Raw genomic sequence first — 17,989 nt, forward strand, 5'->3', positions numbered from 1 at the left:
TTCTGCTATATTCAAAAGTTATGTAGATGCGCTTCACAAACCATCCTTGAAGATTACGCTTTTGTTGAAAACATCTTCCTCACATTTTATAAGCCAACTACAATATGCATCTTTCCAACATGACGTCCAGTACTTGACTTTCTCAACGTCCGACTCTCTAACAAGTTAACAATTTACTAACAATCGCTTACGCGCCCAAAAATCAGAGTTACAAGTACGTCTAAGATCATAGTGACAAAAGAAAGAATACACATAAGAATAATATCATTGCAATATAAACATATCGATGTATCACAAATGAAATCAAATCTGAATTTTGTCTCAGAAATATGTCAACTACTTTGCAGAAATACAGTAGAATATTACTGGTATCGAGAGGTGAGCTGCCGTAATGGTTACGTAATTCAAGTACCATTACAACCTATATCTCTAACGTCTATCAGTTGCAGAATTTTGGAACACGTATTATGTTCGAGTATAATGACTTTTCTGGAGACTAGAAATGTACTCTGTGGGAATCAGCATGGGTTTCGAAAAAGACGATCGTGTGAAACCCAGCTCGCGCTATTCGTCCACGAGACTCAGAGGGCCATAGACACGGGTTCCCAGGTAGATGCCGTGTTTCTTGACTTCCGCAAGGCGTTCGATACAGTTCCCCACAGTCGTTTAATGAACAAAGTAAGAGCATATGGACAATCAGACCAATTGTGTGATTGGATTGAAGAGTTCCTAGATAACAGAACGCAGCATGTCATTGTCAATGGAGAGAAGTCTTCCGAAGTAAGAGGGAGTTCAGGTGGGCCGCAGGGGAGTGTCGTAGGACCGTTGCTATTCACAGTATACATAAATGACCTTGTGGATGACATCGGAAGTTCACTGAGGTTTTTTGCGGATGATGCTGTGGTATATCGAGAGGTTGTAACAATGGAAAATTGTGCTGAAATGCAGGAGGATCTGCAGCGAATTGACGCATGGTGCAGGGAATGGCTATTGAATCTCAATGTAGACAAGTGTAATGTGCTGCGAATACATAGAAAGAAAGATCCTGTAAGTAGGCTGTTTATGTTTTCTCTGGCTGTGTTGTGTGCAGTCTGTGGCTAGTTTGCATTGTTGTCTGCCATTGTAGTGTGGGAGGCGGCAGTCTGAATTATATTTTTTACATGTGTTTTTCAAATATCACAGAGCCTCTCGCGAGCGGCGGCGTCGACGACGACGACGACGACGACGATCCCTTATCATCTAGCTACAATATAGCAGGTCGGCAACTGGAAGCAGTTAATTCCATAAATTATCTGGGAGTACGCATTAGGAGTGATTCAAAATGGAATGATCATATAAAGCTGATCGTCGGTAAAGCAGATGCCAGACTGAGAGTCATTGGAAGAATCCTAAGGAAATGCAGTCCGAAAACAAAGGAAGCAGGTTACAGTACGCTTGTTCGCCCACTGCTTGAATACTGCTCGGCAGTGTGGGATCCATATCAGAGAGTGTTGATAGAAGAAATAGAGAAGATCCAACGGAGAGCAGCGCGCTTCGTTACAGGATCATTTAGTAATCGCGAAAGCGTTACGGAGATGATAATAAACTCCAGTGGAAGACTGCAGGAGAGACGCTCAGTAGCTCGGTACGGGCTTTTGTTGAAGTTTCGAGAACATACCTTCACCGAAGAGTCAAGCAGTATATTGCTCCCTCCTACGTATATCTCGCGAAGAGACCATGAGGATAAAATCAGAGAGATTAGAGCCCACACAGAGGCATACCGACAATCCTTCTTTCTACGAACAATACGAGACTGGAATAGAAGGGAGAACCGATAGAGGTACTCAAGGTACCCTCCGCCACACACCGTCAGGTGGCTTGCGTAGTATGGATGTAGATGTAGATGTAGACCGCTTCGGCCATTCGAGTACGCTCCCCAACCGACAAAAATCCTTGCTTGTTACACACTACTAGCACTGGTTGGGTTGTTTTGGGGGAAGAGTCCAAACTGCGAGTTCATCGGTCTCATCGGATTGGGGAAGGACGGGGTGGGAAGTCGGCCTTGGCCTTTCAAAGGAACCATCCCGGCATTTGCCTGGAGCGATTTAGGGAAATCACGGAAAACCTAAATCAGGATGGCCGGACGCGGGATTGAACAGCCGTCCTCCCGAATGCGAGTCCAGTGTGCTAGTACTAGCACGGCGTCGATACCCATGAACCCCTTACTCGCCATTTCGAATTGAATGGATTTTTGGTCGATGTCACATTATATATATATATTCTTTCGGACAAGTGTAGCATTTGTAGATTTAGATAAGCTTTTTGACGATGTTGACTGGATACACTTTTTGAAATTCTGAAGATACCAGCAATAAAATACACAGGGCGAAAGTTTACGTACGATTTCTGTAGAAACCATACTGTAGTTACAAGATTCAAAAGGAATGAAAGGGACATAGCAATTGATACAGGCGGGAGATATAACTCCAGCCTAACCGCAATTTTATTCAATCTGTTCCTCGATGTAACAGTAAAGAAAACCAAGGGTGAGAGGTGAACAAAGTTAACGGAGAAGAAATGTGAGAACATTAAGTTCTACCTATGATAACGTAAATCTATCAGAGACAGCAAAGGCTTGGAAGAGTGGAGTCTTGAAAAAATATTGTAATACAAACACGAATAAAAGTAAAGCAAGGATAAAGGAATGCAATGGAATGAATAAGGCGATGCCGAGGGAATTAGATTAGGAAATGAGACAGTAAAAGTAGTAAATAAGTTTTGACATCCGTGTAGTAAAGTAAGTGATGGCATAAGTGGGGAGGATTTGAAATGCAGTCTCGCGATGTGGTGCTACAGAAAAATGATGATGATTGGATGGTATACTGGATAAGTAATAAAGAGATACTTAATATAATGGGGGAAGAAAGAAATTTATGGCACAACTTGACTGAAAAAGGGATCCACTGATATGATACATCCGGAAATATAAAGGAATGGGAAAGCAGAGGGGACGAAGGCTTCATCACAGTAACGAAATGGATAAAACGGATGTGTTTCACAGTACGGCACAATTGAGGCTTATACAGGACTAACTAGCGTGGAGAACTACAACAAATCATTTCTGAACGGTAAAACTATTTTAAACATTCACCTAGGCTGTAGAACTCTTTATACGGTAACCTTTCGTCGTGTATCACATTACATTGCTGGCCAGTTTTGGCAATCTCTAATCGTTGCTACGGTCTTACGCCACCTCATGTGGGCCTGTATGGCCACATGATATCACTGTACTGGTCCAAGTCGCACCCAGCCTCTTGGTGCATCAATCACTTCCCCATGGTCGACTACTGCTTCCGGCGGAGAGCGTCTATCATTGGGCCAAAGAGTGGGAAGTCTGAAGGTCTGAGATCCGGGCTGTTGGGTGGATGAGGAAGACTGTGAGCTCCTATTGGGTGCGCAGCCTGGTGAGGCCTTGCATTACCATGAAGAAGGAGACGTTCATTTGCATCTTTGTGGCGACGAACATGCTGAAGTTGTTTCTTCAGTTTCTGGAGGGTAACACAATACATTCCGAGTTGATCGTTGCACATAAGGGAAGACATCAAACAGCATAATCCCGTCAGAGACCCAGAAGACCATCGCCATGCCTTTACCGGCAGAGACAGAGTGGCTTTGAACTTTTTCTTCGGAGTAAGGTGGTGTGGCACCGTTTTGTTTCGGTTCGAAGTGATGAACTCATCTTTCATCGTCTGTGACGATATTCGGCAAAAAATGGTCACTATCAGCCCTGCACCTCGCAAGCAATACCGCACAGATGGTTCTTCGTTCGAGGAACCCGGAGGGCACACGTCTTTGAGTACCCCAACTTGTGGACGAGTGGGTCAGCACTAACAACAGAGCCGTCCAGTTGTGCAGCGAGATGTTTGTTTGTGGTCCGTCTATCACCTCGAACGAGTGTCTGCACACTACAGCATTGCAGGAGCCGTAGCTGTGTGCGGACGGTCGGCACGCGGGAGATCGAACGGGTTTGCGTGACCTTGTTCTCTATGACCACACAACGACTCACCATGCTTTTGTTTACTGCCATGTCTCCGTCGAGATTCTGCAAGCGCCTATGAATATCCGCAAAGCTCTGGTTTTCCTAGAAGAGAAACTCCGTAACAAACAGCTCTCTGCTTGGAACGCACCGCCGCTACAGCCGTCATTCTTAAGGCTACGGTAGAGGCACCTCCTGTCGGAACTTTATATGAAACTATAGATACTGAATCGGGAATATTCCTCGATGTACCACAACGAATTCCGCATTTTTTCAATCGAAATTTGCGGAGAAAAAATCTGTCGCTCTTCTAATTGCTCACATTTTCTCACTTAGTGAGACGCATTGGCAGGACTATGTTGTCCAACCCTTCCTGGAATGTATTCTCCCGCATTTTTTCAATCGAAATTGGCCGGGGAAAACGTGTATTGCATTACTTATTGAGCGCCCCCTGCATCATAAATATGACACACGTATGACCGATGCATCTGCATTTGAAAATGGCCACATGGAATGTGATAGATGATACGATAAATACCACCTAGCGTATGGAATCTGACAGCCTAGGTGGATTTTAAAAATGTTTTTATCATTCAGATATTAAGGCGAGGCTGTGGACCTTCACACGAAGAAACTAATTCATCAAAACCAGTTTTCGAAATGAAGATAGCATTAACCATGGTCTATCACATACTCAATATTTTTCCCTACCTTCTTTTTGGGCTCAACACCCAACTTTCCCAATACTCGTTGGACAGCGCGCAACCCGCATCCGTTAGATAGAACTGCGAGTATACATCCGAAATATTAGTTGAACATTATGTTTTTCTTCTAAATGTCAAGTCTTTAAGTCCTAGAAATTTAGTGTAGATACGTAGTCTTTTTTTATACATAAAGGCGATCATTTCCTTCGAAGATATTTAGAAAATTTGTTTCATAAGCAAGCGAAGAGCAAATCCCTCTTTGAAGGAACATCACGATAATGCCATGTAACACGGCCTCAAGCCTCGGTAACGGCCTCAGTTCGGCGAGGAAAGGAGGCGACAAGTTGCTTCATGTATGCCATAACCATCAGAAGAAACTCAGTGATTGGATACCCTAATGCCGCAAAGCAACGTGCATGTTTATTGCAACGTTTCACCAGACATTTTGTATGGGATGAAGATGGGGTCATTTAACGCACCAGTCGTAGTGGGATACGGTCCCTGGACGTTCGCCACCCCAGAGACGTTAGCGTTCAGGGCTACGAACACGGCTGTTGTCATCTTGGAAAGTGCCAGTATCTCCAGCGTACTCATCATGAAGTTGTGGAACAAAGGGCAACACTTGGTCAGTGAGAATGTAGATGTAAACATATCGGCTTATATTAAATAGGGAAACAGTTCCTAATGTTCTGCAAAATTATGTTTACTAGTATCACCTGTAGTCGAAATTCGACCAGTTGTGTCGATGTCATAAAAATATAACTGCCCATCACAGGGAGAACGACCATACGTTGAACTCATTGGACATGACATATCTTGCATTGATACACTCCCCGTAAAACTGTGTCTGAAATTTTAGTCTCAGATCTGACCACAGCAAATACTGTATTATAGCTACGAATACGAGTATTGCTGAAAAAATTCTTTTATTTCTCTTTAATGGTTTGATCATTTGAAGTGAGCCTTCATACAGTGCGTTGAAAAATAAATTTGTGTTAACAGCGGTAAATTATATTACCCTTATGACAATACAACGTAAAAGTCGTTGTATCACGTAAAGTAACGTCAGTTGCGAAATGTTTTGCATCACAAAATCAGCATTGTAAATTCATCAAACCGCAGTTATAACTCGCAAAATTATTTGGAATTGTATTCAGTGCACATCTAAATGTCTGTTTCGAAACAACAATAGAATTATCATTACTGATGTCCAGATTATTCCTACTACTTTGTCTACGCAAAGATTGTGTGTCTCTAGGTCTTTGTCTTTCAGGCCGACCCGTTAGCGTTTTTTTCGAGGTACAGCTTAAAGCAAGTGTAGTTTCTGTGTAAAAAGGGAAGCCGTAGCTATTTAAACTGATGAAATTGAAAATTAGGAACGAAGTTCAGATTTGATGGTAACGCCCGCAAATGAAGACAGAGTTAGTTCCTTTACCTTAGACAAAAGTTAGCGAGAAAACGACACCACTAAACAACGTAATGTACAGTCTTGTGTTTCCCGCGAAAGTTTCGTTGCGTCACCGTTTTGTTTTCCTCTGCTGACAACATCAATGGGCTCGCAGTCGTGGCATTGTAGCTGCCGGTAATACACTGATAAGCCAGAAATTCATTATTACCTACCTAATAGCCGATATGTCCACTTTTGACAAGGATGGCAGCGGCAACGTGTCGTGGCATCGAAGCAATGAGGCCTCGGGAAGTCGCTGGAGGGATCTGGCACCATATCTGCACACCCAAGTCGCCTAATCCCCTTAAATTCCGAGGACGGCGAGGGGGGGGGGGGGAGGAGGGGGGGCGATGAGTTGTGACGTCACGTTGAATCACATCCCAGATGTGTGCAGTCGGATCCAAATCTGGCGAGATGGGGAGGCCACTACAGTTCTCCTTGGCCGTCATGATGACTTGCACGAGCTCCACTGGACACACAGATGCCCACGTGAACGTTTTCCATATCATAATGGAGCTGCCGCCAGCTTATCTCCGTCCCTCAGGAGCTGTTTCCCTGGAAGAAGACGGATTTGCGCCCTCCCATCGGCATGGTGAAAAAGATATCGGGATTCATCAGACTATGCGAAGCCCTAGCACTGCGCCAGCGTCACAGGAGGCTATCAGAAGACGGAAGAGTTGCTAATTTTGCGATGAAAGAGGAATATCACTTTCGCTTTGAGTGTTGTTCTATGCTTTATTTACATAACATTTTCTCTGATGATATTATTACTGCTAATGTAGGCGAGATATATTGCCTTTAGATAGACGCAGACGTTGTGGATTATTGCTGAGTGGGTCATTGTCGGTCTTCAATGGGCATAATTCCGGGTTCGACCCCAGTGGTCTTGTGACTTTTTGTTCGTCAGTTATCGCTTCTTTCACTTCCGCAAACGATATATTAATGTGAATAATGTCAAACTGCGCTGTGATTTGGATTCTACGTTGGGCTGTAGGCTCTCCTATAACTGGCTCGATAAATCAGTTATGAGGTCAGAGGAAAGCAGCTCCGACATGGGTATACGTAATAAAGCATTGTATCGCTCAAGCCAACCTTCAGGATAAGGACAACTTTATTTCCTTATGTCATGACGAAGATCGGATGCGGAGCAGTTGTTTTGAAAATCAGAGAAATGGAAAAGTTTTCTTCCCGTGTGGAAACGTCGATTTTTTATGAGTCACTCCAAGTTTGAAATCCAGCAGTGTGTTTTCTTTTACTACAAATGCCCAAAGTCAGAACTGCTCCCTTATTAGACGTTCTCGATTTTTTCTAATCTGCACGTCAAAACCAACGATATTATTGCCACGTTAAATTCAGTCTCCATCTGTGACCCTTACCGTTCCCTTATAACAGTCTCTTAGTTTCAGGAAACAAAATTTGCTTATACACTAGCAGAAGTAGCAGTAATTTTAGACAGTTTTCTTCTTTCCTGCATTTATAATTGTTGTGAAGCACACACGAATACCACAATCGTGGTCGATTTTAGCAGTCAAATGCATCAAAAACTTCTGACATGAAGAGAAGGTAATCACTTGGACTCACCTACCTGAACTTCCCACCCTTTCCGACCAGCTAGTGAAAATCGGAGACACTGCCTCCGGAACACCCAGCTCACGACTGCCTCCTGCTATGGTGTGACGAACCCGTTTCTTGAGAACGATAATTGATCCCAGTTCCAACTCCCTCACATATGATTCTAGCTCACAGTAGTACTGAGTTTTACTATTCCACTTTTGTCGATGGCTCTTCACTGAATGAGCTTAGAGCCACACTTACCTGTCTGGCTAGAAAAGAAATGATACTACTGTGCCTACGAGAGTAACTTCTCTCTGCAATCTTAGTTACTCATTGCTGGTGCACATCACCCCAGTTTTGAGTTTTCAGTGGTTTTTGCTGTTTCAGGACATCCGAGTATTGAATCGCTAGTTTCGGATTTCAGTGGTAGTCTGTCGCTGGCCCTTGTCCCTTACGTACCAGCCACCAGGTCGACGAGCTGCTGTCGCGTGACCGAGGCGCCGGGCCGCAGGACGACGAAGCCGGTGGGGTGCTCCGTGTCTGTGGGGTGCGGCTTCCCCAGCACCACGGCGTCCGCCACGGCCGGGTGCGACACCAGCACAGACTCGATCTCTGAGGGAGACACCTGCAGAACAACGTAGGGAACACACTGTTTACTGGACACCGGGACTTCACTGTGACTACAAGCACACTTTCAGAAGGCAACATACAGGGTGTGTAAATAAAGTTTCAAGACAGATCTTATCCTGAGTAGCGATGCGCGCGCAGACCGGTCTCGCCACCTGCGCCAGGTGGTGGGGGGTGTTGGGTAAGCGAGCCAAGCATCCGCATTCGCCGGCGAAACGCTGGAGTGAAAACATCGCATGTGCAGAGACTGTGTGTTTCGAAACGTCGTCGAGAAATCGCAGCGTCCAAAATGCAGCGCCTCTTGGAGCAGCGGTGTCCTATCAAATTTTGTGTAAAACTGAACAAAACCGGTACAGAAACGTTAAAAATGACCCAAAAGGCCTCTAAAGAATACTCCATTTCAGATGTCATGGTTTTCATGTTGCACAAGAGGTTCAAAGATGGCCGCGAAGACTTGGAGGACAATGAACGCTCTGAAAGACCTTCAACGAGGCAAACTGACGAAAATCTGGCCAAAATGCATCAAATTTTAAACAGTAACCGACGTCTCGGAATCAGAATAATTGCAGATGAAGTGGGTTAGAATCACCAAACTGTATTTTAGCTGGTGACAGAAGATCTAATGATGAGAAAAGTGTGTGCGAAACTTGTCCCTAAAGTGCTCTCGGATGAGCAGGAGGACTGGCGCAGGAAATGCTTGAACGTTTACAAACCGAACCTGATTTTTTGGACGAAGTGGTCACTGGTGAAGAGACCTGGGTCTTCGAATACGATCCAGAGTCGAAGAGGCAAAGCTTGGAGTGGCACACCACCTCATCACAAACCCGAAGAAAGCCTGTATCAGCAAGTCACATGTGAAAAGCGTGTTCATTGCTTCCTTTCACGCAAAAACAGTGATCCACAAAGTGTTTGCGCCTGTCGGACAGACTGTCAATGGTCAGTATTATACTGGAATGGTCCGCCGTTTAAGGGATCGAGTCCACCGAACTCGCCAGGAGAAGGAGGAGGACTGGGTGCTCCACAACGACAAGGCGACCGTTCACACCTGCTTCGCTGGACTGAATTTTTGACCCGGTTCAATGTGGCAGCGCTGCCGCAGCCACCCTATAGCTCCAACCTCGACCCAAGTGTTCCCCCAGATGAAGAGAGACCTTAAAGGGAAGTAGTTTGACGGCGTCACATCGGTCCAAAAGGCTTCGACGAGGGTTTTGAACAGCATTCCGGTTAAGGAGTTCCAGGGAGCCTACCACCAGTAGAAATATCGCTGGCAGCGATGTCTGCATTCCCAAGGCACATATTCTGAAGAATTTTAGTCCGATGTATGAAAGTATTCAATAAATTTTATGTTCTGAGACCAGTCTTGAAACTTTATTTACACACCCTGTATTCCAAATGCAACTAACAAATTGCCTGTCAGCTCCCGTCTCGGTTCCTTCGGCCGACGTTTGTTCGATGATTTTTCTGAAATTTCACCAGCACAAGTGGCTGGAATTGTCAAAGCTTAACCCTCTATTTGCCGACATGGAAGTACCTGCTGTGGACAAGAGCTATCACACCTGCTTGTTCAGAGAAGCCATAGAAATACACAAACAGTTTTACGACCATGAAACTCATTGGCAAATGTGGGTGGACTGCCATTCCACGTCTGTTGTACTCTCCTCATTTAGCACCTTCAGAACTCCATGGCTTTGGGCCTACGAAAGATGGACTGTGTGGTCCAGTCTCAGATGTTGTTGTTTTTGTCTTCAGTCCTGAGACTGGTTTGATGCAGCTCTCCATGCTACTCTACCCTGTGCTAGCTTCTTCAACTCCCAGTACTTGCTGCAACCTACATCCTTCTGAATCTGCTTAGTGGATTCATCTCTTCGTCTCCCTCTACGATTTTTACCCTCCACGCTGCCCTCCAATGCTAAATTTGTGATCCCTTGATGCCTCAGAAAACGTCCTACCAACCGGTCCTTTCTTCTTGTCAAGTTGTGCCACAAACTCCTCTTCTCCCCAATTCTATTCAATACCGCCTCATTAGTTATGTGATCTACCCATCTAATCTTCAGCATTCTTCTGTAGCACCACATTTCGAAAGCTTCTGTTCTCTTCTTGACCAAAATATTTACCGTCCATGTTTCACTTCCATACGTGGCTACACTCCATACAGACACTTTCAGAAACGACTTCCTGATACTTAAATCTATACTCGATGTTAACAAATTTCTGTTCTTCAGAAACGCTTTCCTTGCCATTGCCAGTCTACTTTTTATATCCTCTCTACTTCGACCATCATCAGTTATTTTGCTCCCCAAATAGCAAAACTCCTTTACTACTTTAAGTCTCTCATTTCCTAATCCAATTCCCTCAGCATCACCCGACTTAATTCGACTACGTTCCATTATCCTCGTTTTGCTTTTGTTGATATTCATCTTATATCCTCCTTTCGAGACACTGCCCATTCCGTTCAACTCCTCTTCCAACTCCTTTGCTGTCTCTGATAGAATTACAATGTCATCGGCGAACCTCAAAGTTTTTATTTCTTCTCCATGGATTTTAATACCTACTCTGAATTTTTCTTTTGTTTCCTTTACTGCTTGCTCAATATACAGATTGAATAACATCGGGGACAGGCTACAACCCTGTCTCACTCCCTTCCCAACCGCTGCTTCCCTTTCGTGCTCCTCGACTCTTATAACTGCCATCTGGTTTCTGTACAAATTGTAAATAGCCTTTCGCTCCCTGTATTTTACCCCTGCCACCTTTAGAATTTGAAAAAGAGTATTCCAATCAACATTGTCAAAAGCTTTCTCTAAGTCTAAAAATGCTAGAAATGTAGGTTTGCCTTTCCTTAATCTTTCTTCTAAGATAAGTCGTAGGGTCAGTATTGCCTGACGTGTTCCAACATTTCTACGGGATCCAAACTGATCTTCCCCGAGGTCGGCTTCTACCAGTTTTTCCATTCGTCTGTAAAGAATTCGTGTTAGTATTTTGCAGCTGTGACTTATTAAGCTGATAGTTCGGTAATTTTCACATTTGTCAACACCTGCTTTCTTTGGGATTGGAATTATTATATTCTTCTTGAAGTCTGAGGGTATTTCGCCTGTCTCATACATCTTGTTCACCAGATGGTAGTGTTTTGTCAGGACTGGCTCTCCCAAGGCCGTCAGTAGTTCCAATGGAATGTTGTCTACTCCCGGGGCCTTGTTTCGACTCAGGTCTTTCAGTGCTCTGTCAAACTCTTCACGCAGTATTGTATCTCCCATTTCATCTTCATCTACATCCTCTTCCATTTCCATAATATTGTCCTCAAGTACATCGCCCTTGTATAGACCATCTATATACTCCTTCCACCTTTCTGCTTTCCCTTCTTTCCATAGAGCTGGGTTTCCATCTGAGCTCTTGATATTCATACAAGTGGCTCTCTTTTCTCCAAAGGTCTCTTTAATTTTCCTTTAGGCAGTATCTATCTTACCCCTCGTGAGATAAGCCTCCACATCCTTACATTTGTCCTCTAGCCATCCCTGCTTAGCCATTTTGCACTTCCTGTCGATCTCATTTTTGAGACGTTTGTACTCCTTTTTGCCTGCTTCATTTACTGCGTTTTTATATTTTCTCCTTTCATCAATTAAATTCAATATTTCTTCGGTTATCCAAGGATTTCTACTAGCCCTCGTCTTTTTACCTACTTGATCCTCTGCTGCCTTCACTACTACATCCCTCAGAGCTACCCATTCTTCTTCTACTGTATTTCTTTCCCCCATTCCTGTCAACTGTTCCCTTATGCTCTCCCTGAAACTCTGTACAACATCTGGTTCTTTCAGTTTATCCAGGTCCCATCTCCTTAAATTCCCACCTTTTTGCAGTTTCTTCAGTTTTAATCTACAGTTCATAACCAATAGATTGTGGTCAGAGTCCACATCTGCCCCTGGAAATGTCTTACAATTTAAAACCTGGTTCCTAAGTCTCTGTCTTCCCATTATATAATCTATCTGATACCTTCTAGTATCTCCATGATTCTTCCGTGTATACAACCTTCTTTTATGATTCTTGAACCAAGTGTTAGCTATGATTAAGTTATGCTCTGTGCAAAATTCTACCAGACAGCTTCCTCTTTCATTTCTCTCCCCCAATCCATATTCACCCACTATGTTTCCTTCTCTCCCTTTTCCTACTCTCGAATTCCAGTCACTCATGACTATTAAATTTTCGTCTCCCTTCACTACCTGAATAATTTCTTTTATCTCATCATACATTTCATCAATTTCTTCGTCTGCAGAGCTAGTTGGCATATAAACTTGTACTACTGTAGTAGGCGTGGGCTTTGTGTCTATCTTGGCCACAATAATGAGTTCACTATGCTGTTTGTAGTAGCTTACCCGCACTCCTATTTTTTATTCATTATTAAACCTACTCCTGCATTACCCCTATTTGATTTTGTATTTATAACCCTGTATTCACCTGACCAAAAGTCTTGTTCCTCCTGCCACCGAACGTCACTAATTCCCACTATATCTAACTTCAACCTATCCATTTCCCTTTTTAAATTTTCTAACCTACCTGCCCGATTGAAGGATCTGACATTCCACGCTCCGATCCGTAGAACGCCAGTTTTCTTTCTCCTGATAACGACGTCCTCCTGAGTAGTCCCCGCCCGGAGATCCGAATGGGGGACTATTTTACCTCCAGAATATTTTACCCAAGAGGACGCCATCATCATTTAACCATACAGTAAAGCTGCATGCCCTCGGGAAAAATTACGGCTGTAGTTTCCCCTTGCCTTCAGCTGTTCGCAGTACCAGCACAGCAAGGCCGTTTTGGTTAGTGTTGCAAGGCCAGATCAGTCAATCATCCAGACTGTTGCCCCTGCAACTACTGAAAAGGCTGCTGCCCCTCTTCAGGAACCACACGTTTGTCTAGCCTCTCAACAGATACCCCTCCGTTGTGGTTGGACCTACGGTACGGCCATCTGTATCGCTGAGGCACACAAGCCTCCTCACCAACGGCAAGGTCCATGGTTCATGGGTGTAGGGGGGGTCAAGAACAAGTCTCAGATGCTGTCGTCAAAATAGCAAGTTTGGCTGGCCGCAGCTGTTTCAAGTTTTTACCACCGCAGTGTAGATTCCTGTTCATTGTTGGCAGAAGTGTGATACGAATGGTGACGACAAAGTGGAAAAAGCACAGTATACAGATGAAATCCTGCTGTATTTGTTTTATTCCCCCTTCTGTATCTGTGGTAATTTTCAGGAAAACAAAAGAAGCATTAGAAACAGAATTTTTCTCATAATAACGTTAGCACGTGGACTGTAGGCTAGTGAGCTTGCGCGGCTACTGACGTGTATGCCCTGGAACTTGATGAGCTCCTTGACGCGGTCCACGACGAATATCCAGCCGGCAGGCTCGTAGTGTCCGATGTCCCCGGTGTTGAACCACTGGTCCGGGCCCACCGCGTTGCAGGCTGTGGGCCCACGGAAGTGCAGCTCGCCTTCCTGGCCAGGTCCCAGTGTTCGGCCCGTCTCCACGTCCACTACCTGCAGCATACAAAGGCGCCTGCTGGAGAGCGTAACCTTTCAAGACAAAGTGAGGGTATTGAAAGCGCTGTAGACCACTGGTGGTCAAACTGCGACCCGAATCAAGTTTTTATATTTTTGTGTTTTTATTTCGTGCAAATATAGAGTATTATACAAGATTTTTCGTGCGGTCGACGGTGCTCAGCCACATTTTATACACTCATGCTCATAAATTAAGGATAATTGCAGAATGTGGTGCCACACAACGTGGCACTTCACAAAATTGGTGCTAATAGAATAGGCACATAGGCAACACACACGTCACAGATGTGTAAGTTCACGATATTGGTGATAAGTTGAGAAAACCGTCCTGAAACACATGTGCTACAAAACGCCACTGTTTCCTGCGCATGTAGCCCGACATCAATATGAGATATCATCACCACACACACGTACACAGGCCGCACAACGGGTTGGCATAGTCTGGATCAGGTGGTCGAGCAGCTGGTGGGTTATAGCCCCACCCATTCTTGCACCAGTGCCTGTCGGAGCTTCTGAAGTGTCGTAGGGTTTGAAGACGTGCAGCGATACATCAACCCAGAGCTTCCCAGATGTGTTCGATGGGGTTTAGGTCTGAAGAACAGGCAGGCCACTCCATTCGCCTGATATCTTCTGTTTCAAGGTACTCCACCACGATGGCAGCTCGGTGGTGCCGTGCATTATCATCCACCAGGGGGATGGTGGGACCCACTGTACCGCTGAAAAGCTGGACATACTGGTCCAAAATGACGTCCTGATACACCTGACCTTTTACAGCTCCTCTGTCAAAGACATGCAGGGGTGAACGTGCACCAATCATAATCCCACCCCACACCATCAAACCACGACTTCCATACAGGTCCCTTTCAAGGACATTAAGGGGTTGGTATCTGGTACCTGGTTCACGCCAGATGAAAACGCGGCGGTAATCACTGTTCAGACTATACCTGGACTCGTCTGTGAACATAACCTTGGACCACTGTTCCAATGACCATGTACTATGTTCTTGACACGAGGCTTTACGGGCTCTCCTGTGACCAGCGGTCAGTGGAATGCACCTTGAAGGTCTCTGGACGAATAAACCGTGTCTGTTTAGTCGTCTGTAGACTGTGTGTCTGGAGACAACTGTTCAAATGGCTGCGGAAAGGTCCCGAGCAAGGCTACTTGCAGTACTCCGTGGCTGTCTGCAGACACTGATGGTGAGATATCGGTCTTCTTGTGGTGTTGGACACTGTGGAAGTCCCGTACTGTAGCGCCTGGACACGTTTCCTGTCTGCTGGAATCGTTGCCATAATCTTGAGATCACACTTAGTGACACACGGAGGGCCTGTGCTACGACCTGCTGTGTTTGACCAGCTTCCAGTCGCCCTGGTATTCTACCCCTCATAACGGCGTCAATATGTGTTCCTTTAGCCATTTTCAACACACAGTCACCATTAACACGTCTGAAAACGTCTGCACACTTACTCGCTGCACCGTACTCTGACATGCACCAACATACCTCTGCTATGTAGACTGCTGCCAGCGCCACCGTGCGACGACCGCAGGTCAAATGCACTGCATGGTCATACCCCGAGGTGATTTAAACCTGCAAACCTCCCACCAGAGCGTTATTTCATCATGTATCAGCATTATCCTTAATTTGTGAACACGAGTGTAGTAGTTTCTTAAGAGTTTAGTTTTTCTGTTCAATAACAAACAAAAATTCTTACAGAGACAGCAACATTTTAAAATCGGCGTAATTTTGATTGACGCTGGGGAATTCAACCGTAAGCAAAGGAAGTTGGCGCTTATTTCAGAGGCAGGTACAGTACGGTGGTAGGGAATGTGGGTGAGGGAGAGGAGGAATGTTTCATTGTTCCAGTAGTGACAACTTGCAGGCGTGCAAGATTCATACCGATCAGCTCCATGGTATAAATTCTGATTCAGAAGTAACATGGATTCGTGAACCACATTTTAGAGACGGTCGTCTTCAAATGCAGTACCTATTTGACCAAAAAATACGAAATTAAATTAACGACTAAGTGATTAAAAGAAGTATGATATTCAAATCATTTAGGAAACATTTCAAAAGCAGAAATGGAAAAGGTTCTAAATGCCAAATCTCAAATTTGTCAGGAGAATCAAAAAGCACTGTATCAGTTTTTGTACAGTACTTATTTGTATCCAAAGTATTGACGAGATATTCGCATACTACAGACCAGACAAATTAGAAAATAATTTAGTAAGATCGTTCGAAATGCCACACTAGGAAACCGACTTATTCTATGTGCCAAAAAGAAAGTTTTTGCTTCAAGTGCCATTAGGCTAATACAGATGCACTACATTTCATTTGTGGTAATACAAGTACAGAAATGAAGCGGTAATATTTTAACTGGTTGAACAGCGGTCAACAAAAACCATGCACCGTTTCTTTTAAATTTGTTACAACAGTAAAACATAAATAAAAAAAGGTCTCTCAGTGCTGACTTCCATTTGTTACAAAACACTGTTCTTGAGATCAGAGGGTGTGAAGTTTACTGTGGGATTTTCCATGCTGTAGAGGAAGAAACAGCAACATCGTCAACAGGTGTTTCAGCTTTGCAACTGATAAATATAGCTGGTTCTTCAGATGAAGCACAGAATGGCAAGCATCTACCATGGTCTTTCCTCTTTCGAATACATTGACGTTTTTCTACTCTTACACTGTTACACAGTAAACATTTTTATATAGGTTTTTGGGCAGGATGAGTATGAGACACATTGCTCATAGTACATTCAGAGGTCTTACAGATCACCATAGACAATGTTCTGGCAGTGATTTGTAGGGACTGGAATTACATAGAATGGGTTCATAGCTGCAGTGTGGTAGAGAGCTGGTGTTGAGTGAAAGGATACTGCACCATAAATTTATTAACATATTTATTAAAGACACAAATCAATTTGTTAAAACACAGAAAATGATACAAGACAAGCTGAGCAGCTACTCCAAGGATTAATCGAATTAATTTCCAAGAACACAACTGTTGGAGGATATTACATAACTGTTAGAAACAAATTAATGAAGTTAAAAAAATTGTGAGAACATTGAGTTTAAAAAACACCATATTTTCTTGCAGATCGATGCGTAAGTTGAGAATGGCTGAACCAAGAGCTGACATCAAGTAGATGTTAGTAGTAGGATGAAGAGGGCATCAGGCCATTTTGTCACTGCCAGTTGCCTACACCAGGGGCAAGTATATATTTAGGGACAAACCTATTGTTCTGTTCCATGTCAGCCCTTAACCTATTGTTCTCTTTTGATTGAGAGGTCCTTAAGCTATTGTTCTACTTAGTGGATTATGGCCCCTCTGGATAATCAATCCTTCTGAGAAACCCTCCCCTACCTCTCTCCCCCACCCCTCTCCCTCACTGATACAAGCACACTTTGGGTATCAAATTATTGGCTAATTAATTAAATCGATAAAATTAATTGTCCAACAATGTACAGGAGTCAAATAGGGCACTTAAAATACTCACTTCCACCTTCTCAATAGTAAAGCTGCACCGATCCCCCAACAGTCACTTCACGAACCCCTGCTGTCGTGGGCAAGATCAGACAGGTTGGCGCATTATTTGTACCTAACCGCCCATCACAGGCTGAGCTAATCCCAGAATTCAAGTTGCTGAAGCCTCGTGGCCACTCCTGCCGCTAACCACAGTGCACTGTAAAGCAAGCAGCTGCTGCCTGGATTTATACAGTGCCTCCAACCAATTCCACTCCGAAATTGACACGCCAGTTTAAAAAATCCACCTTACCCAATCTGATATGGCAACATTCTTGACTGCACACCTCAAATTTCTCACACTAAATGCAAATTTCCTCTTTTTATGCGAGTTATTTTCGAAGACAGAAGAAATTGGATCATATACACGTTTTCACATCTCAAAACTATCGTTACTTCTGTAACAGTATGGCATTGCTACATTTCCTCTAAGTTTTCTCTCATCAGTTAAAAAAATCTATCCTAATCAGCTTAATATCTATTACATGCTGCATCACAGCACTAGAATATTAAAATGATTTTTGGCTCATGATAGAGTGCTAAGATCTACCTCTGCCTCAGGATGTCTTTTCACTTTCGAACTC

General features: G+C 44.0%; 1 protein-coding gene across 2 annotated transcripts in view; it reads right to left on the reverse strand.

Annotated features, from left to right (window-relative positions):
* LOC126412505 (probable 4-coumarate--CoA ligase 1) overlaps positions 1-17,989 on the reverse strand; it is a 165,268-nt gene that overhangs the window by 4,262 nt on the left and 143,017 nt on the right. For both annotated transcript variants that reach the window (XM_050082132.1, XM_050082133.1), the window contains exons 7-8: positions 13,669-13,863; positions 8,180-8,345 (exon numbers count right to left, since the gene is read on the reverse strand). In XM_050082132.1, the coding sequence (XP_049938089.1) occupies positions 8,180-8,345; positions 13,669-13,863 (361 nt within the window). The remainder of the gene's footprint in view (positions 1-8,179; positions 8,346-13,668; positions 13,864-17,989) is intronic.

Source organism: Schistocerca serialis, chromosome 7 (assembly GCF_023864345.2).
Source record: "Schistocerca serialis cubense isolate TAMUIC-IGC-003099 chromosome 7, iqSchSeri2.2, whole genome shotgun sequence".
Taxonomy (NCBI): Eukaryota; Metazoa; Arthropoda; class Insecta; order Orthoptera; family Acrididae; genus Schistocerca; species Schistocerca serialis.